Consider the following 21,404-nt stretch of genomic DNA (forward strand, 5'->3'; position numbering starts at 1 on the left):
AAAAGGGGGCATTAGGAAGCATTATGTTGGATTTAAGAAGCAATAACAGTGACAATAAGAGAGAGTAGAGTTTGTTTATAGTTAAGGAGGAGTATCTGGGAAAATATAGTTTAAGATGGAAATATATAGAGAGAGAGAGTTAGGGGAAAAATGAAAGGTGGGACCATGGGGATGGCGTCTTTTTGAAATGGCTTTAATCAGGTTGTCGTTCTAGGTTCCCTAGCTTGGATCTTGGCTCTCTACTCCTCGCTTCAACGGTTCAATCAATCAACTCTTCATCCTTCCCTTTATACCCCCCCTTCTTTGTGTTGTACATATTTATATCGTAACATAGCTAGGCTGCTTTACTCTAGTGCTCTCCTACACTCAATGAAATGCTGTGACGTGATTTGCAGAGGAGAAGAGGGAATGGCGGCTTACATGTGTGCAGACAGTGGCAACCTCATGGCGATTGCGCAGCAAGTCATTAAGCAGAAGCAGCAGCAAGAGCAGCAGCAGCAGCAGCAGCAGCAGCAACAGCAGCAGCAACACTTGCTACACCACCAACAGAACCCTCTCTCCCTTCACACTCCAATTCCATGGAACAACACTCCTCCTCTCGGTACCCTCTACCTTCCACCACCGATTTCCCCCCCGACCCCTTCCAACCCGATCCCCCTTTCCACTTCCAACCCGACCCCCACTCCTTCCGCTTCTCCGACTTCGACTCCGACGACTGGATGGACTCCCTCATCGCCGCCGCCGACACCACTGATTTCCCCTTCCCCCCCTCCGATCTCAACCGCTCCTCTCCAACCACTCCCCTCCCCCCCCTCCACGCCCATCCCCGTGGACTCCGACTCCGACTCTCCGTATCCCTCCTCAAAGCCCTGGCCGAGTGCGCCTCCCTGGCCGAAACGGAGCCGGATCAGGCCGCGGAATCCCTAAGCCGTTTGCGAAAATCCGTTTCCCAGCACGGAAACCCCACTCAGCGAGTGGGCTTTTACTTCTGGCAGGCCCTCTCCCGCAGAGAAGAAAAGGGCCATAATAGCACTTGGGATGAGGAGTTAACACTCTCTTACAAAGCCCTGAACGACGCCTGCCCTTACTCCAAGTTCGCTCACTTAACCGCCAACCAAGCCATCCTTGAAGCCACCCAAACCGCCTCCAACATCCACATCGTCGACTTCGGTATCGTCCAAGGGATTCAATGGGCCGCACTCTTGCAAGCTTTCGCCACTCGTCCTTCTGGAAAGCCCAATAAGATCAGAATCTCCGGCATCCCCGCCCTCTCCCTTGGTTCCTCTCCCGGCCCCTCTCTCTCCGCCACCGCCCACCGCCTCTCCGACTTCGCCAAGCTTCTCGACTTGAACTTCCACTTCACTCCTATTCTCACTCCCATTCACCAACTCGACCGCAACAGCTTCTGCATTGACGACACTAACGAAGCCTTGGCTGTTAACTTCATGCTCCAGTTGTATAACCTCCTCGACGAGCCTCCCACCGCTGTTGACACTGCGCTCAGGTTGGCCAAGTCTTTGAACCCCAAAATTGTCACCCTTGGCGAGTACGAAGCAAGCGTCACACGTTTCGGCTTTGTCAACCGCTTCAAGACTGCGTTTAAGTACTTCTCTGCTGTGTTTGAGTCTCTGGAGCCTAATTTGGCCGCGGACTCGCCGGAGAGGTTTCAGGTGGAGAGTCTTCTTCTCGGGCGGCGAATCGCGGCGGTCATTGGGGGGCCCGGGTCGGTGAGGAGGGAGAGTATGGAGGACAAAGAGCAGTGGAGGGTTCTGATGGAGCGTGCTGGTTTTGAATCAGTGAGTCTAAGCCATTATGCAATTAGTCAAGCTAAGATACTTCTCTGGAATTACAGTTACAGTTCTCTGTTTTCGCTGGTGGAATCTACACCACCGGGGTTTTTGTCTCTGGCTTGGAAGGATGTTCCTCTCTTGACCGTCTCCTCTTGGCGTTAGTTAATGGGTTCGACTTGGTTGATTGTTATTGGAAAGGGTTTCCACCTGGTCCTTTTTTCCCTGGTGTGGAACAACTAATTATTATTATTATTATTATTATTTGTCGATATGCCATGGATGATCGATCATGTTGTGCTATGCTAGCCTCTTCAATTACTGAAGTTATGCAGAAGATTTGATATGTGAATTGGCTGGCACTACAAGAAATTGAGGTTTTTGGGAGAATTGCCACCTTTAGCAGCAGTTTGGTCCTCTACTAGTTCCACACCTCCTTACTTTTGTTTTTTTAGTTGATTTTTCTATTTCTTATCAGCGTTTTTTTTTTCTTCTAGTGGCAATGATGTTATTATTAGCTTCAAGAATTGGCTAGGCAAACTGTGACAATGAAAATAGGGAGAAATGGGATGGAGAAAAGCTTTCTTTCTCATTGCTTCTAGTCATTGTGATTTGTGACTCTGTAAATTGGATTTTGTTGTATGGATTTAAATTGGTCTGAATGAATGAAATGAATATCAAAGGATTTTTATCTTTACTTTCTTTCTCTAGATAGATAGAGTCTCTGAATAGGGTAGGTGTTATATATGATTTCTTCCATCAGTTTCCAAAATGGATTATTCATTTTCGTCCAATGTAGTAATTTGTTCCCAACTTTATAACGCAGTGATTATTGTTGAGGAAAATGCCTGTACACTTGCTCAATGAAAGATTCTTTTAACTATTTGCGTGTGACTGATTGTTAGTGAGGTGTTGCATGGAAATTGGTGTGTGATGACTGATGACACACTCTTTTTCTCTGCCATCCTATTATTCATGCACAGTCAACTGTGTGAAAAATTAATGTACTATTTTGTGGGGGAAAAAGCTGCTTTCCCTGGCTTTGGGGGGGGGGGAGCCATTATTTTGGTGTTTTATTTATGAAAGCATAGCTTTGTTAATTGTTGCGAGTGGTGTTGATCTATGGCCCGGCTTAGTTGTCTGTCTCTTTCGTGCTGCAATCAAGCTCCTTCCTTGTCTTCCTGGCACAGCACAGCAGAGACGGGGAAGATGAGTCCAGAGCGTGACAAGGGAGACTGCCACTGCTGTTTCTGGACTTGTGTGATTGCGACAAGTCAAGGTCGTGACTTGTGAATACGACGTTCCTCTAATTGAACTTGATTTGCCAAAGGGTCCCTTAAACGTAGACTACACTTTGTGAGGCTGGGTATGTGTCTTATTCCCCACTTTATATGGTGCTTGATAACTCATCCACACCCACTAGTACCTTCCCTCATCTCGGACGCCATGCCCCACTACTCAAAAAATGAAACCCAATTGTTTCTATAACAGAAAACTAACTGTCAGTCATCCCACATGTTTTTTTTTCTTACAGAAAAATGTCATCTATGAAAATTTTGCCAATGAACTGAAATTGAAATACTCGGGAGTTGTAAAATTGAACCATAGGTTGCTATATGGCCATTGGCAACGTTCTTTCTGGTTTCCAGGTCACAGAAATATCATGAGCAATCCAATCATACCATGGGTGTGCCTGCCGCGGATATGAAAGGAAAACCATTGGTTGTTCAATCAGGCAAAAAGGAAAAAGGGAAAACAGCTCTTCTAAAAGATAAAACTTTTCAAATTTACTACTAATATTCAGTTATTTAAAATAAAACATTTCGTGAGTTTAATCCCAAGACAGAAACGCATTCATTTATGCACTTTAATGCCTGTTCTGAGCTGTAAAGACTATCTTTTTTCAAGTTTTAGGAAGGCACCAATACCTAAACTTTGGTTATTAGTAGTTTGCAGTTCTACTTCTAGGCTTCAAACACTGGGTTCTATGCTAATTGAAGTTGTTAATGTACTAAAACTAATCACTTGGTATAAGATGTAAGATATACAGCCAATCGCATGACAGTTGTATCATTAATTTGGACCGCTGTTGCAATTTGGCTTTTATCTAACCAAAATACTAGTTTGCAACTGCTGCGTATACCACTAGCAGTTTGTTTCTACAAAATCTGTATTTTCGTTACCTCTTTCGTTAAGCTTAAGTTTACACCACTAGTGTCTGTACATGTGTTAAACTATGGTTCTTTGAAATGCCAACGAGGTTTAGAAACATGTAAAGCTATATTTGGTTTTCTATTTGGGGTATTTTTAAATTCAGTTTGGAAAGTAAAATCAGTTTCATGACACGTATGGTTACTTCCGTTTGCACATTAAAATTTTGTCTGAAAACTCGATTTTATTGAAACAAGACTTAGATTATTTTTACAAACTCAATTTATACACTTGAATTTAACCCTAAATTTGTAAATTTTAATCCAAAGATGCACTAAATCTCTAGTACCTTTGAGGGTTGTGAAAGGATGCCAATTGTGGCATTTGGCAGCATAGTAAAATCTCTATTCCAGTGATTTGGTGATATAATGAGGATAGGATTCTGGAGGGAGCTGGTGGACAACTTGATCAGACAACATTTTTTTTTCTTGGTGTTAAAATTTAAATGCCATAACAGCTCCCGGACCCATAAAGTTGTAGCCCATTGACTTCTTCGTTGGAGGGAATCTCAAAATATGAAGAAAAAAAACTTATGTCAATGAGGAAAATGTATTCAAGTAGTAGTGGATCAATTTCTTTGTCATGCAACAAGTCGCTTATCTTTATGTCAGCTATCCCTGATTGGTTGAGGTGTCTTGCAGTTGCACTCTGTTGGGCAGTATAATTAATTCTCTAACTAATATCTCGGGTTTGTGCTGTCTCTTGTGTGTGCAAGTGTTTAATTAATTTGGTGCAATTTTGGCCGTGTAATAATTCAGATTATGACACTTCATAATTAAGGACCTTTATCATTATCTTGATTTTCATAAATTTACCACCTTACTACTGAAGTACTTAAATTGCCTTGAAGATTGATGCGAAAATTTTGTTAACTTCTTGGAGAACTGAAGTGACAGTGGCAATCATTTTCCCTAAACGGTCATCTCATTGGCTCACACTGTACTATGACCCTTTTCTTGTTGTCCCATGCGTTTGTGAGGAAAGGATATATCACTGTCCATATGAACATTCACTTCCTCTCTATGTTTGACGAAGTAGAGCTCTATAATTAGCAAATATAGTATACAATAGTTAAAAACTGATTAACGAATAAACTAACAATAATATTTAAGTTAATCGTGTCTCAGATTTGTGGCCAGGCTCAATGCGTTTACCTTCTTGTATTCTCTGACCAATTTTTGTGGCCTCTGAGAAAGTAAATTCAGCACGAAAGATATATACTACAGAAGCTTCAAGTACACACACACACACATATATCCTATCATCACTCTATTACCGGGGACATTTTCTGTTAATAGAGTTTACATAGATTTTTATCTAATAATAAAATGTCGAAAAGAGAATGTAAATAAGTGTGTTTTATGTTCTGCTTTGATCGAGACGAAAGAATGTAAAAAAATGAGTGAAATGAACAATGGACCTATACTTTTACTTTCTATCTTAATTTAAATTTTTTATCTCTTTTTCTTTTCATCCTACCAAAGATACAGTAAGCATTTCTCATTTCAAAGATCGTAGTACTTCATGTTCCTTCTATTCAACCGAAACATGAGGAATGATAAATTATGTTTGTAGGATTGGGAATTGGGTTACCCTAACTAACTATAATTTGATCGAACCTCTCTTACTTGCTCATTCTCACTCGGTCATTGTTGCTTCCCTCTGTGGCTGTATAGTTACTAACCCTGAACCGATGATGTAATCATGAGTGTTGTGTTCATGTGTAACTCTGGCTCCGAGCTTCATTATTAACACTTGCATGGACATTGGACATGGTCCTATTGTTATTGTGCCTATTGCATACCCCAAGGACGTGTTTTGTGGCCCTTAAGAATCTATTACACTTCTTATGAGAAAAACATTATGAAAGATTTTTTTCTTTACTTGGCTAAACAGTAAACACAACTTATAAATGCAGCTCGAGTTCTCAAGTACATCATTGAATTACATATTTTATTATAAATGCTTGACATTATTGGAGAATGCTATCAAATGTTCTTAAGCCATTAATTAAAAATATAAAAAAAATCTTTTTATAAAAAAGCCTATATCGATTCATTCTTAGTGTGATTTTTCATACAACTTGACCATAATTTACAATGAAAAAATATATTTATTAATTCATTATTCAAAGTCCCAAATTATGTTTAGAGGAAGTGTTTAATGATTACTATAACTAATATTTTTTAAAATAAATGTTTATTTTATATAACTAAAACTTATAATAAATGCTTCTAAATATATAAATTATATTATAATTCAAAAATATCTAATAAATTAATATTTTTGAACCTATTATATTTTTAATTTATGATAAACATTTTATATTATGGCATATTGTTACTTTTTAGTTATTGATTATTTCTTGAAAAAATATTGAAATTCAAGTTAAAATTAAAGATATTAAAAATGATAAATTGAAAGATATAAGAAATTAAATTAAACCATTATACTGATATTAAATTCATAAAATAATGTATCATACATGTTAGAAACGTGTTTAAATTCTATGATATATATATATATAACAAGTTATACCTTTTTAAACCGTTTAATTGGTAAATAATTAAACCTATATTCATCATTGCATATTTTTATTAATATAATATATGTGTCATTACAATATTCAAGACAAGTTGCAACAGAGTACTAAAAACAGATATTTATAGAGGTAAAACAAGGTGACTGACTAGAGGCATTTGGCCTCGATCTCCTCTAGTGTAAGCCCCTTGGTTTCTGGTATAACAAAGTATATGAATACAAGAGATGCCACGGCTATTACACAAAATGTGTAAAACAAAATTCCAGCTCCCAATAATGCCTGTGAAGAAAACCAAAACAAAGTGTTAGGCAGGCAATTTTAATGAAATCAATATGTCCACTGTATAGCAAGTCCAAGATGATGTTTCTGAAACAGCCAAGCACAGTAACGAATACAAATAATGGGAAAACAAAATTCTTTTCACTGCACAGCCTTATTAACCAAATAGAATGTGAGGAAAAGAAAGAGAAGATCCTCAATACATTCAATTAAACACCAATTTAAATAGGGCAATCATATGATTGATGATGATGACACATGCAAAATATATGGCGATTTTATGGTTTCCTGTTCAAGATCTTCATCACCTTCAGTGGGGAAAAAGCAAATGTCACCAGGGCATTTGCACCAAAATTGACGAGTACAGCTATACTTAGTCCTCGACCTCTTAGGCGCAAGGGGAAAATCTCTGCTATCATTAACCAACCAATTGGACCAAAGGAAATCTGAAAAAAGACAATGAAGAACCATTAAAATAACACTGCATGGTATAAGAACGATACTGGATGTAAGCATTACAATAAGAAAGAATGATTTTCCTTATCTCAGACTCTCAGTGAGACTCCAATATATGTGATCTAACAAATGATATAAAAAAGCATATTCACCTGATAACTGCCAACGTACAACAGCAGACCAATTACAGCAACAACTGGTGAATTATCCAAGAAAATGTAATATGAACCGAGAAAGAATAAAGAGATCACCTGTGATACAAATAAACAGGAGTTCTTAAATTTTTAACAATGATCAACCATGTCACAATCATTCCTCTCTTATAAATTAGCTAAGCTGAATGACCATTCATGCAGCACTAATTAGCAGATTAGCCTAAGCCTCTCAATTTGAGATAGAAACGAGGAACTGAGGAAGTTTTCTTTTCTCAGGATATTACTTCCAAAACCATCCTATAGAATCAAAGAAACAAGAAGGAACTTACTATCCCTGAAACTCCCCCAAGTAGTAAAGGCCTCCTTCCAAGTTTATCAACAACGACAACAGCAACTCCAGTCATAATCAACTAGAACAGAAACAGATGGTTATACATTTTGCAAAAAGAAAAAAGAGAAGGGGGGAGGGAGAACAATGGGAAAATAGATGATTCAGAACTAATGGTAGCACAGAACTTACTCTGTTTTTAACAAGACTTGTTTCAGAACTAATGGTATTTATGAAGAAATTTTGCATAGACATTGGAACTCACAAACATGATTCCTCTTTTGAAAAAGTGAAATCAATTCAAAATGAAAATACAGAAGGTAGTGTCAACAAATGTTTAATATCCTAATCTATTAAAAGTTACCAAAAAGAAAAAGGAATTTTCTTCCTCGTTTTGATAAAAGGATTTATTAAGACACGCATGCATATAATTTGCAGATACAGCATTATATACACTTAGCTCATTGCACTTTATAAGAAGAGCAGAAAGAGTTGGATGAAATCACATTTCAAAGTGTGAACAATAACATCATATGGACAATCCATAATTCAAATTTGTATGTTGTAGAATACCTTGAGCTACACATAACTAATGAAACTGACAAAAAACTACTGTAGTACTGCTTCGTTTTCACACAAATTCACAATTACTAAGAATGTGAGCAAATAAGATCTACCTTGAAAAACCCAAGGAGAATAGAGACTCGGGTTGCATCAGATGCTCCGGAGAATCCTGCACTCTACAAAATGAATTCGGTTACAATGTTATTTCACTTCACTTGTACAACATAATAGATTATATGAATCTGCAATAACTTTCCTCGACTAAAATTAATATAATACCTGAAAGATTGATCCAGCATAGTAGAGCACACTTGGTTGCCCTGTGATCTGTCATAATTTGCAGCCTATAGCATAAGTATACTGAAATGCTGGCAACTCTGATAGTTTTTACCATTTTATTGGAGTGATTGCAATACCTGCTGAAACAAGACCAATCCTGAACCAATCCAAAGGGCTTTCAAGCATTTTCCTTGGAATAGTTCTCCAAAGGTAGCTTCTTTTTCTTCACCTAGATAAGAAAGTTCTGCCAGAATCTCATCTACTTGCCAAGGAACTGAATCATAAAAAGCTTGACCTCGAAGCTGACACAAACTACGAATTGCTATGTCTTTTGAATTCTGAACATCCCCTTTTCCCTGTATAGCACGTAAAAGTAACCATCTAGGAGAAGCTGGGAGCCACCACATTCCAACTCCCATGATTATTGCCACAGGACTACTAACTCCATACATATACCGCCACCCAGATACGGTTTCGACGAACAAGCTACCAATTCCATATCCTGCCTGAATAAATGATATGTAGTCATTTTTTGTAATTCCAGGATATTTAGAACTGAAAGCAATTTGAGAGAATATTATTTCTGAGGAGGCTATACAATGGTAGAAGGAAAAATTCAAAAAGTTTATTCACTTATTGCATTTATAGAACACACAAGAAACTTTAAGGTCCTCCCATAAAGTTCAAGAGCTGAAGAACTTACAACCATCCCAAGTACTATAAAGAACTCTTTTAGAGATATTAGTTGTCCACGTATTGGTGTTGGAGCTGTCTCTGCAATGTACATTGGAGCAGCATGCATTGCCTAAAATAGATAAAATTAAAATAATTTATCTTGCTTGAGAGTTAATGAGTTATAGACAAAATATACAACTGTTACACTACTGTTAAATTGCAGAATTAAAATATCTAAACTAGCTAAGCATAATTGGTATAAATTCCTTCTCTTTCATCTATTCATTCATTCAGATATTTATATAACAAATTTCTGAGCCAATCATTGGCTATTCTCATAACAATGAAACAGAAAGGGAATAATGCTAAAATGTAAAGATAAGCACTACTGGAAGTTATAACAATATTGCAACTAGAAGCATCTGTGACAAGGGAATTTGGTGACATAGTGTAGTCACACATAGTCCTGCAGAGTGATGGGCCTTTTGGTAATCCTCTTGGGTCGAGAGTTGTGGGCTGGACTGCTATCAACAAAACATTATTTAAATCATCTCTGAACAGATTCATCACCTAACAATTCCTTTTACATGCAAAATAACTCATTTTTTTCTTTCCCTTTCCTTTCGTGTGGATATATCAGTCTTAATTAATTGAGAACACTACAAGAGAATTTTAATAACAAACCCCTGGCCCTCCTCCTTCTACCTCTGGTTCCTTTGGGTTGAACCCACTGTTCCTTGTGTTCAAACTCAATTACAAAGAATGAAAGGAAGCAATAAAATCCTATGGACTTGGTCATAGAAGTTCTAATATCAAGTCAAAAACCAACTCCCCTAAAAGCTTCAGCCGTTAGGTGCACACCCACAAATCATTATTTCTTTAAGACTAAAGACTGAACTACATCTTCAATTGTCTACATGGTTGGCTACCTTAACCAACCAGAAACTAACATATACAAGCTTAGATGTAGCTTTTGGGAGAAAAAGAGCATGCCAACAAGCTTAGATGTAATACTTGGGGAAAAAAGAGAATACCAGTCCAATTCCTATGCCAAATACAAGTCTCCCAAGCACCAATACAGGAAAATTAGGAGCTAATGCTGTTACAAGAGCTCCAACAAGATAAACTACTGCAGCTCCAATCAGCTCCTTTCTTCTACCTAAATATAAAATTTGTCACAGCAGTTTCACCAGGGAAGGAAATAGCGAAGATTATAACTGACAAAAAGGGAAATTACCTAAGAAGTCAGCAACATTGAAGGCCAACAAGGAGCCAATTAAGGCACCATACAATGATCCACTAGTCTGCAAAAGAAGCAAATGCCATTGCCCCAGTTTATATTCAAGATCAATATATGGAGTAATTACAATTGTGAACAAATGTGTCAAATCATAAGAATGACAATAAGACAAAGAGAAAACAACCAATAATTTAATTTAAACTTACAAGAAGACCAATTTCAACAGAAGACAACTTGTACCAAGATACTCCACTTAGTGTTGGTGACTGCAAAGTATACAAGCAAATCATTGAAAATATACAACTGAATATCAGCTTCCAAACAAAATGTTGAGTATGACAGTTAGTTCAGTCAAAGTAACAAAAAATGGATGTCAGCATAAGAATCTGTATTTCTGTATATTATACTAGTATTAGGAATACATACTTTTTAATTTGAATAAATGAAAAGACAATTATACCATATGTCAGTTCTGTTATACAATGAAAAAGCCTACACTATTATTATTGCCAGCGAGTAGACTTTCCAAAAGCTCCATTCTTAGATAGAACTAACTCATGGGAAGAATGAAATCCTTACGTCTTTTTATTTTTTCCATCGGGGAAAATGAAATCCTTCAAGTCTTTTTCTATTAAGAATGAATTATACACTAGAAGACCATGACCCATATGAATAGTAATGGTAACAAGGAATCTACTAAACAAAGACTTGTTTCTGCCAGCAGTTTTCTGCTATGAAAAATGATAGACTATACTGAAAAAATAATTTGCAAGAGACATAAGTACATAGCAATAGATTCATTAACAGGTAAAAAACCTATTGCATGTCCAGAATATTTAACTATAGAAAAATTGTGCTTATCTAAGATTTTATCTTGAGCATTTTACTTACTGATTATGAGAGAATTATTTGTTGTAGTATACATGCTATAACAATTAGAGCAAGAGTGGATGAAACATGAAACCCTACCACATATGATACAGTAATAGGAATCTAAATTTCTAAGAGCAATAATGGGCAATATCTACGGTCAGCAAAAACCGTGTGTGAGGACAAAACACGCTGAAAAGTCTCGTATTGGTTTGTGGGGACAGTCAATGATCTTGAAAGTCTTTGAAGCAGATTGCCGAGGTCTTGGAAAGGACTACCTAAAGAGGGTTCTTACCGGTGGAAGGTTCTGACCAATGAGGAGTTGAGTGAAGTGTCACCGTGTGAAGTGTCATAGTGTGAGAATAGTCGAGAAATTGACAATCAAGGATGCTACATTTAACATTTGCTGAATCTAACAAATCCAAAAATGAACAAGTGGATTGTCTAAGGATAGCATGCCACCTTAATAAAATTCATCCACAACTAAGTGGAAATGTATAACGAAAATAAACTTATTATCTAAAAATGATGGTTGCAATAAAGATCATGACAAGGTATGAAAAGCAGGATGCATAATGTCCATTCTTAAACTTTTTCCTAGATATTTAACCTTTTGAGACTAATGGGAGTAAAGCAGGATTAACACCAATCAAGTAAGTATCAAACAATATTTCATAATTTTGATACGTATTATAACAATGATGATCACACCAAGGAAATAGATTTAAGAAGGTCACAAACTACAAAGTAAAAAAAAATCATTCATAATATAAAGCTGTAATCATATATTTTTTCCCCATATAAATCTTGTTCATCATATCTCTTGAGCTGCCCTGTTGTACTGCTCTTGCACCTGCATCTCTCCCTATGACTTTTATAGGGAGGAAAATATATCTAAACAATATAGTCACTGTAAAAACCCAACTAAAGAGATCATGTAACTATTAGAACTCAAAATGCATTACTGGTTGAGGCTTTGAGATATGGATCTAGATGATGCAATATATAGATTATGGTTTATACAACTAATCACCATACTCATATCTAATGAAGTATATTGAAGGCATTACAGATATACTATGAAAAACTACTATACTATAAGATTATACTTCAAACAGACGAAAAGTAACTCTTGACAATACAGCAGAAAAATCTGGAATTTTTTAAGATCAGGAAATTATTAAGGGTGTTATGCCACCAAATGAATATTATAAAAATGTTGAGTCAGTGCCAAAATTATAGTAGAAGGGTGTACCTGAATGGAAATAGTTGCAGAAGATGTGGCACCAATATCATAGCCAAATAGTAGGCCACCCAAAGCTGGGAAGAGAAATCTGAGATTTTTAAAACGCATTTTAGGTAAGACTACAGGCATAGAAGTCTTTTATTCTTCTTCTTTTCCACTTCAAGGAAAATGTATCACACAATCAATTCAAGACTCATAATCAGAAAATCAATGGGGGCACAGTGAACATGAAATAATGTCATTTTTCTGAATTGAAGTTGTCAAATTGTTTCATCAATGTCAAGCAGAAAAAATATAAAGAAAGACAAAAAATTTACAAGATATATTCAAAAAATTCAATCCTATAGCATGTGATGCAAGCTAATTTATTATTTTGATAAGGCAAGGGTAACTAAAAGCTCAAGGTGGAATAGGTATGTGGACATCAAATGATTTCTAAGAAAAAGAACTATTCAAAAGGTATATATTATTTGCTCTATTCAAGAATCCAAATGGGAGTTCTAGCAATCTTGAATTCCATGGGAATCAGTTTTCTTTAAAATGAAGGAAACTAATTCTCATCTATTATAACCTTGGGATCAATTCATTGTCATGCTGCCTACACCTTCACCCTCACCACCACAACAATAGTTAAGAAAAAAATAGTAGTATTTCATGGAAATCTAGTAACAAACCAAATATGTTAATATTCTTTATCTAAATATTTAGCTAAATATTTCCAAAAGGACATAGGACTCCACAAATCAAACAGCTCTAACGACAGATGAGACATAAATCCGTGATCTATAAAAAGAAACAGTAATCAAACCTTCCCTAGCAAAATGCAACGTGCAACAGCCATCCTCAGCCTAACCTTCGTGAGTAACATCTAACACATTTTTCCACCCAGTAAACATGACACCAATCAAGAAATTATAGTCCTCAACATAACACAAATTACAGTCTACAAAAATTATAGTCCTTTACCAGAGCTAGTCCAAGCTAAAAGTTTATCTTTATGTAGCTATATATCTATTGTATTTGTATATTTCAAAATACAACAAAGATTGATAGATTTCCTAAGCAATGCATAAAATTAACAAAAAAGGAATTAAAAGCTAATACGCACGGGAGAATTGCAGCAGAGACGGAATAGCTTTCAGAGTCATGAACCCCATTAAGCAGAGGCTCTATTGCACTCCCAATCTCACCACCTGACCTTGCTTCCTAGTGAAAGTCAATGCATGTCAAGCGTTATGAAAGGGAAAATAAACACCAAAAGATAGCAACAAATTAGTTTAATTGCCAGTAAAACAAACAACACACAGCTTTGCATGTGTTAGTGTGACAGTATCTGACTGCAAGCATTCAGCCTATTCTTATTTCAATTTTTTATACAGACAAAATAAATAAATAATCAAGATCTAAATTCACATAATTCTCTGATTTCATTAAAAAAAATAGTTGATAGGCAAGCAAGTACAAGTACAAAAAAAATTGATAATTTCAATTCTGTTATTTCTATTGACGCTCTCTCAACAGAATATTCAGCTAAAAAAAACAATGGAAAACAATTGTAAAATTGCTTTGTAATATGCTTGCAGTAATCCAAGACTTGACAAATCGTATAGTTTATAAATAAATCAAAACTAAAGGAGCAATTGGCCAATTTTTTTTTTGTCCTGGTCAGAGACAATGAGTGTCTCCTAACTCATTGGATCAGAGATTAATCTCACTTGTGGGGTGTGTGTCAGTCCAAGAAAAGTTTGTATAGGGAGGAAATGAGTCGAACACAGAGTGTATGCCAAAACCCCTAATGACGCAGTTCAACTTGTTTTCTTTGAGCTAATTTTGACTTTAACAAGTACTATTTTTGTGACACCCATTGAAGATTGAACCCTTGATTGTTTGGTAACCAACTTTCAGCCCTTTTTTTTTCATTCTTTCTGAATTTCAACAGTTTCCTTCCCTCCCAATAGTTTTTTTGCTTACCTCTCAGAAACCAAACAAAGTCTACACATACTAAAAGATATAAATATATTCATATAATTCAAATTCAGGGTAGATGCTGATCAATTCCAGCTCAAAGAAGAAGAAGAAAAATGAAAAAGTGATAAGGAAAGAACCTTTGCGAAAGAGGAATGAGCGGGTTGCTCGGGATCGGATGCCATTTCTTTTGAGTTTGAAGCTTTGAAGGTTGAGAGAGAGTGTAGTCGTTGAAGAAGAAATGTGGGCAAAATAATAATATAATATAAATATGAAGGAAGCAAGAAAGAGTAAACAAAAAATCAAGTTTAGCAGACAGCAGTAAGTAAGATACGATGAATGAAACGAGAAAAGAGATTATTCCTAGTTTTGTTTGCAGTAGAAACTAGAAAATTGAATCTGACCACTCCAGCAAGGAACAAACGTTAAACAAGTTGCCTGGCTGGTAGGACGCACGTGTCTATAGACAGGTGTTTACACCTTCAGAAAGATAAAAAGAAATCAGGATTTATTAATATTGTTTGGAATATTATGTGTCTCCTAAGAAACAGTTTTGCTGGTGGTGATGATTGTACATTCCTTTTTAATTTTTTCTTGGAAATGTTTATGGAGATTAATTCATGATAGTTTTTTAAGTTATTACTAAAAAAAGTACATGTTCTATTTTTCAATTTGAAGGTTTTGCAAAAGAAAAAATCTAACAAATACTTATTTTATTCTGTTTGCAAATTTATGAGAGGAAAGTTATTTTAATTCACAGAAGAAATCGATCTTTTATAAATTCTAAATTAAATCTATTTTTTATTGATTCTAAACACAGTGATAGTGCTCACTTTGTATTCGCAACAATTAACTAACTATTTTCTTGGTGAAATTTTTTTGCATTGCCCGGTTAGGTTTTACATTGTCTTTTTTATTATATATACAATGACTACAGACTGCTATACTCCATTAGCTCAACCTAGTGGGGTTTTTATTTATTATATTGTCTTTTTAATCCTTTTAGAATAAACAGATAGTATCGAGACTCAAATCCGCTCTCTTCATACGCAACTTTAAGATCTGATATATTCAAAAGTATGTATGAAATTTAAAATCAATTTGATATATTCAATTTAAGATCTGATATAATCAATTTAATCACATATTATGTTTACGATTGATATCACCGAACGACGGCATATCGAGACTCAAATCCGCTCTCTTCATACGCAACTTTGCCAAGAAGAACCGTGTTTCTGCAAAATTCTCATCACGTATCGTCCAACCAATGGGATTATGGAGATGCTGCCATGTTCTAGATCTCCTCCCAATTTTGATTGAGTTATATAAACTTGATTTATACTTTTGTAGATTTGGATGCATGCTCGAACCTCCAAGGTACCAACTTGAGAACAAAATTTCAGCTATTGGAGAACAAAATTTAATATGTTTCTGGTTCTAAGTCTAAAGTAATAAAGTTGTTTTGCATAATTACACTTTGAGTGTTAAGATCGAGGACGCATCTCAAATAGTTATCGTGCAAGATGGTTGGAGACTGAAAACTGGCGTTGGGGTAAATAATGGTCGACATATTTTGACGCAATAAACAAGTATTCACAATTTCAAAACAAAAAGAAATAAGCAATGAAATAAATTGCTTCTAATGTTATTCTGGTCTGATCTATTGTTCGATGCTTACAAGCAATGGCAAAGCGGCGAACAGCTTTCCGGCGACGTGAAAGACTGTCAACGTGATGATGGAGAAATTGTTTTTAAATTTTACATAATCCTAAACATGATTTGAGAAGATATACGGTTAAATTGGATTTTAAATTTGTCCACGATATGCAGTTACCTTCAATTATACCAGATTTTTTAAACTTTTTTTACAACAAGTTTAAAGTATAATAACGGCGTTAACTTGTTATGTGTGGTCTTTATGTCATCAGGTGTCACGTAATGACCGGTGACTGATTGATAAAAAAATTGTATTACTAATTAAACGTGTTTGATAATTCAAATATATTATAAATGAAACAGTTTTTTTTATAACAATCCAAAATTTAAAACTTGTGATTAAAATTGAACAATTAATTTTGTTTTTAATTACTAAATTTTGCTTTATTTGTAGTACGAGGATGTATTTTAAAAGATAAACGAAATTTATAATAGTTATTAATTAATAAATTATTGTAAAACTTGAATTATTTTAGTTTAAGAAAGCCCCGACATCTATAGGTACATAGTGTGCTAAAGAAGTACACTGCTCATGTAGTATATATATATAAAAAAATACAGCACTCCTTGTTTTTATTGGGAAACCTAATGACAAGTACCTTACTTTTTTTTTAACAATGAGGCCAGAGGCCCAAACTAACTACCAAGACCAAAGCTACATAAGTTGACACTTGCTATTTACATAGTCTATTTTTCTAAGTACACCCCCATTCCTTCCCTTTACTTTTTATTTATCCATTATACCATTTTCATTATAAAATTAGAATAATAAAAAAATGAATTTGTGACTAGATAAACCAAACTAAACAGTACCTATTCTAAAATATAGTTCTGGAAATTATTTTGTTTTAGCTAAAACTAGTTGGATTTCAGTCTTTAAGTATTGGATGCCCAAAAGGGGGAAACTTTTGCTCTTTTACAGTTTTACAATATATGCTGTGGTTCGTTGAGCTTGGTATACAATCTGCTATTTTTGAGACATACCGATTGTAAGTTGGTTGGTTGTGCAGAAGAGAATTTCTCAGAATGTGGAGCTTTTATTAATCATATTAGGGGAGCTGATTGGAGCTAATATATTCTAGCTATGGCATCGATCATCAACTCTAGTCATCACATTTTTTTTCTTGTATTCCACAATGTATTTACATTTACAGCTCCGTTGCTATGAAGATGAATTGATTTTGTTCTTGTAAAAAAAAAAAACTTCTGATTTTTTTTGTATTATGATTTTTTTAACCCTTCTTGTTTGTGCATGTTTGAATTATTTTTTCTAAATATTATAATTTGATTAATGGAAAAAGTATTAGTGTTATTGTTTAAACTTGTTTATGGCAACCCAAATTTTGAGGCTTATAATAATTAAAATTCTAACCATTAATATTTTTAATTAGTTTTTATTTTTCTATTTAGATTTAACTCATTGAGAGAGATAAGTTATTTTAAAAAATTGTGATTTTTTATTTTGAACAACTAATTAATTTAAATATAAAATTAAGTATTATAAATAATTTCCTACTTCATTTTTGGGATTTTCTATCAAAAAAATCTTTCAAACAATCAAATGAAATAGTATATCATTTTAACACTAATCTTTATCTAAGATATCCAACTATAAAATTTATTCATACAATCAATTATAATATTAATGAATAATATTTATATTCTATTATTAAAACAATATATTTTATTGTTAGTAATACGGACACATTTTCGATGAATAAAGAACTATATCAGTTATATAATATTTTTTATAATAGAATCTATAATACTATTTTTCCTCTATCTCTTTTTATTATATCAATTGTTTTTTTTATTCACAATTTCATTTATCCACAATTGAAAGACAGGACTCAAAACAAATTTCCATTCTCAAATTCCTATAAAATACTCTATTAATATACAGAGTTACAAAAAAAAAATAATACTACTTATAATTACTTTATTAGTTTTTGTTTTGGCTTAAGTCAAACTCTGGGAAATCCATCTAAGAACTCGATAATGTCTAGTTCAAATAGCATTTCTCTTTTTTTCAGTTATCTGAAGTCTATTTATAAAAGGGTTGCCACATTAGGATCTATTTCTTCAAATAGGAACTATTAAACCACTTTTAGAGAAAATAATTTTATCATATGTTTATTTTTATTTGTTTCCAACTCTTTTGACTTTATCCTAGTTGATAACAATGGACTTGTTTTCATTACCAACAATTATCTCTCGGTCATGAAAACAAATTTGAATAAGAATATAATATTTGATTAAATTAAATTATCTAATTTTATCATCAAATAAAGTATTTTTACACAAATTAAAATACTCATTTATGTGTGATTTCGTTAGTTCAATATTAAGTCAGTATTAATTCATAATTAATTTACTAATTAAGGTAGACGTCTGACACTAGAATTATTCATGAGTTGAATTGGTTTGAGTTTAGAGTAAAATAAAATCCGAACCAATTATCTTTAATTGAGTTGGTGGTGGTTGAATTTTGAATTTTTTTTAACTGGATTATGAAAAATATTAGGGCGGTGTTTAAAGAAGTTTGCAGGAAGTCAAGACGATAAGATTCATGTGCATTATTTTTCTTCAATACATAACAGAACTGTTCAAGATTACTTATTAGGGCTATTGTTAGTACAGATGGCAATGCAAAGGAAAAACCAGCAAAATCATCAAATGAAGCCAAAAATAAAGCTGCTGCCGAACCAGATATTACTATCACAAGGCTTGATATCCGGGTTGGCCTCATAAAAAAAGCTCAAAAACTTCTTGATGCAGATGAACTATATGTTGAAGAGATTGACATTGGTGAAGAACAGACCAGAAATGTTGTCAGTGGGCTTGTCAAATTTATACCACTTGATGAAATGCAGGTTTTTGTATAATCAGAAATTCCATATTCTGTTAATATAAAGTTGTGCAGGTACTATTTTAACTACTGATTAATTAATGCTAATAACTTTCTTCAGAACCGAAAAGTCTGTGTTCTTTGCAACCTAAAGCCAGCAACCAGGAAGGGCATTAAGGTAAGGAAAAACACAATACCTGTATATTAGGGGGGGTGTTGATCTATTCTGTCAGCTCTTTAAATTACATTACACTGTGTTATTATGGTGTTAGTATAGCTAATGTTTTGATTATAAGATGTAGTATGATTGAATGTGTTGAGTGTTTATGATTAAAAAGATATTGCTTGATTACATGATGACACTTGGTAAGTGCTAATTGAAAGACAATAGGGTTCTCCAAGATTATAATTTGTACTGTTCCATTTTCATCTCTGACTGAGGCAAGAGTAGTCAAGTACTAAATATCTGATTGCTGTGCTCCCTCCAGTTTGAGTTGGTTGAGCCTCCCAGTTCGGCTCAACCAGGAGAAAGAATTACATTCCCAGGGTATGAAGGTAGCTAATCCTGATGAACTCTTCAACTCAAAGAAGAAAGTTTGGGAAACATTGCGAGTCGATTTGCACACAAATGAGGAACTGGTGGCATGCTACAAAAATATTCCACTCACCTCATCAGCTAGACAACGAGTTCAAAAAAAGGAAATTAAAAAAGAAAATAATTTGCTTTTTTTTTATCTGTTGCCTTTTTTATTTGCCGTAAATGTAGAATTTGCTTTGTGTAATTTGACATTTTGACGTGCTTTCTTATTCTTCATTTTAACTGCTGCCTATATTTTGGGTGAGCTGTGGCCAAATTGTTTGCATTATTTTTTTAAAAATTCTTAATTTAATATACAGACTTCATTAGCTTATTTCTTGGGGTATCTTTGTAATTTTTTCTATTTAGGGATTCATGTGCATTACTTTTATTTTTATTTTACTATTTACATTACCACCATCCATTCGATACCAAATCATTAACCCGAGATAATATGTCTAAAATAATATAGGCATAAATGTAACTATTAATTACATCTACAGATTTTTTTTATTATTACTAATCGTTTCAAAGAATAATGAGATTTTCTTCCATGCATAATTTTTAATTCCCCAAGTGACCTCCCCTCAAATTCACACTCCAGTTTTCAATTTATTTTTTTTATAAAACGGGGTTATGAATTCCGGTTGGCCGATCCGAATTCCGAACTTTTTTTAAAAATATACACAAATAGTATAATTGATCTAGGGCACAAGAATACAAATACACACTTCGAAAACTTTAATGAAATAAAATATGACATATAATAAAATATTTAAATTGATGATATATTTACTTTTTTATGTGTTTTTTTAAGAATATGAGTTGTATAAATGTAATTATTTAACTGCTAAAGCTAACAAAAAAAAATTAAAATTGAATAACTAATAAGAAGTAACATAGAGAGTCTGTTGGTGTGAAAATATGTCCCGTAGATTAACACTTTGAAAAAAAGAGGGGTCAGTATTACATTGGTTCTTGGTCCTTTTATACTTCTAAACACTGATTTCAATTACAAAAGTATTTCACATCAGCGTACTCTCAGTTTATTTTATTTTAAAGAAAATTAAAAATTTGTTTCTATCAGTTCCTTAAAGGAGTTTCTGAAATTGTTGTTAAAATTTTGGACGCAAAGCTTGACATGCTCACGTACGTGTTCGCCGGTGTGGGCAATTTGGAGGTGATAATGAATTAATGATATTGTGAATTGGCCACGGAAATAAGTGCCATGGCTATCTACCTGCTTCTCTCGTATCCTGACAAATTTGTTTTTGAACTTCATATAATATAAAATGACTTGGACATCTCATCCAGCCACCTGTAAGTATCCAAACCCTTCTTCTTCAAGGATCGACTTTTCTCTTTTTGGCTGAGAATCCATGAGTGCCAATTACCGATGGGAGACAGAGCGACTAGCTTAACATTGATTGCATTTCCACTACGACAAATGCTATCAACACATTCCATTCTATACTCTCTAATATTTATCAAAAAAACATAAAATTTGGTGGACTTCACTTTTTGTATAAGAGTTATGAATTATACTTATAATTTTGTAGTTTTGAGTCATTTTTAACTAAGTTTGAAAATATGTTGTTGATACTCCTTCTTAGGTGTTTGGTGTGTGCTCGCCCAATATTTATATTTGTAAAGAATAATATCA

At 34.3% G+C, this 21,404-nt stretch overlaps 3 protein-coding genes across 3 annotated transcripts; 2 read left to right on the forward strand and 1 right to left on the reverse strand.

Moving 5' to 3' along the window:
- Positions 1–2,484, forward strand: LOC100792494 (SCARECROW-LIKE protein 7). The gene is given in 3 exon segments (XM_041006662.1): positions 1–257; positions 396–677; positions 680–2,484. Coding segments are annotated over 2 exon segments (1,542 nt in total). The 5' UTR covers positions 1–257; positions 396–408; the 3' UTR covers positions 1,953–2,484.
- A 4,089-nt stretch (positions 2,485–6,573) lies between these two features.
- LOC100801856 (D-xylose-proton symporter-like 2) lies at positions 6,574–15,095 on the reverse strand. The gene is made up of 14 exons (XM_003537674.5): positions 14,738–15,095; positions 13,741–13,838; positions 12,642–12,720; positions 10,723–10,782; positions 10,514–10,580; positions 10,311–10,435; positions 9,305–9,406; positions 8,739–9,107; positions 8,602–8,649; positions 8,436–8,498; positions 7,760–7,840; positions 7,428–7,526; positions 7,128–7,265; positions 6,574–6,819 (listed from the first exon to the last, which is right to left on the reverse strand). The coding sequence occupies exons 1-14, from the start codon at positions 14,780–14,782 to the stop codon at positions 6,688–6,690; spliced, it is 1,506 nt and encodes a 501-aa protein (XP_003537722.1). The 5' UTR covers positions 14,783–15,095; the 3' UTR covers positions 6,574–6,687.
- A 1,147-nt stretch (positions 15,096–16,242) lies between these two features.
- Positions 16,243–19,727, forward strand: LOC106795018 (probable methionine--tRNA ligase). The gene is made up of 4 exons (XM_014763550.1): positions 16,243–16,347; positions 18,917–19,189; positions 19,286–19,342; positions 19,653–19,727. The coding sequence occupies exons 1-4, from the start codon at positions 16,243–16,245 to the stop codon at positions 19,725–19,727; spliced, it is 510 nt and encodes a 169-aa protein (XP_014619036.1).
- The last annotated feature ends 1,677 nt before the right edge of the window (positions 19,728–21,404 follow it).

The sequence above is a fragment of the Glycine max genome, chromosome 11, assembly GCF_000004515.6.
Source record: "Glycine max cultivar Williams 82 chromosome 11, Glycine_max_v4.0, whole genome shotgun sequence".
Lineage (NCBI taxonomy): Eukaryota > Viridiplantae > Streptophyta > Magnoliopsida > Fabales > Fabaceae > Glycine > Glycine max.

What these genes read in the sequence shown, in the direction of transcription:
- LOC100801856 (XM_003537674.5), bottom strand. Translation starts at nt 14,782, where the DNA reads ATGGCATCCGATCCCGAGCAACCCGCTCATTCCTCTTTCGCAAAG. An exon ending in CTGCAACTATTTCCATTCAG is followed by an intron (nt 10,783 to 12,641) that starts GTACACCCTTCT and finishes TATACTTTGCAG; the next exon opens with TCACCAACACTAAGTGGAGT. An exon ending in TTGGCATAGGAATTGGACTG is followed by an intron (nt 9,407 to 10,310) that starts GTATTCTCTTTT and finishes TATCTATTTTAG; the next exon opens with GCAATGCATGCTGCTCCAAT.
- LOC106795018 (XM_014763550.1), top strand. Translation starts at nt 16,243, where the DNA reads ATGTTATTCTGGTCTGATCTATTGTTCGATGCTTACAAGCAATGGCAA. An exon ending in TACCACTTGATGAAATGCAG is followed by an intron (nt 19,190 to 19,285) that starts GTTTTTGTATAA and finishes AACTTTCTTCAG; the next exon opens with AACCGAAAAGTCTGTGTTCT. An exon ending in CAACCAGGAAGGGCATTAAG is followed by an intron (nt 19,343 to 19,652) that starts GTAAGGAAAAAC and finishes TGCTCCCTCCAG; the next exon opens with TTTGAGTTGGTTGAGCCTCC.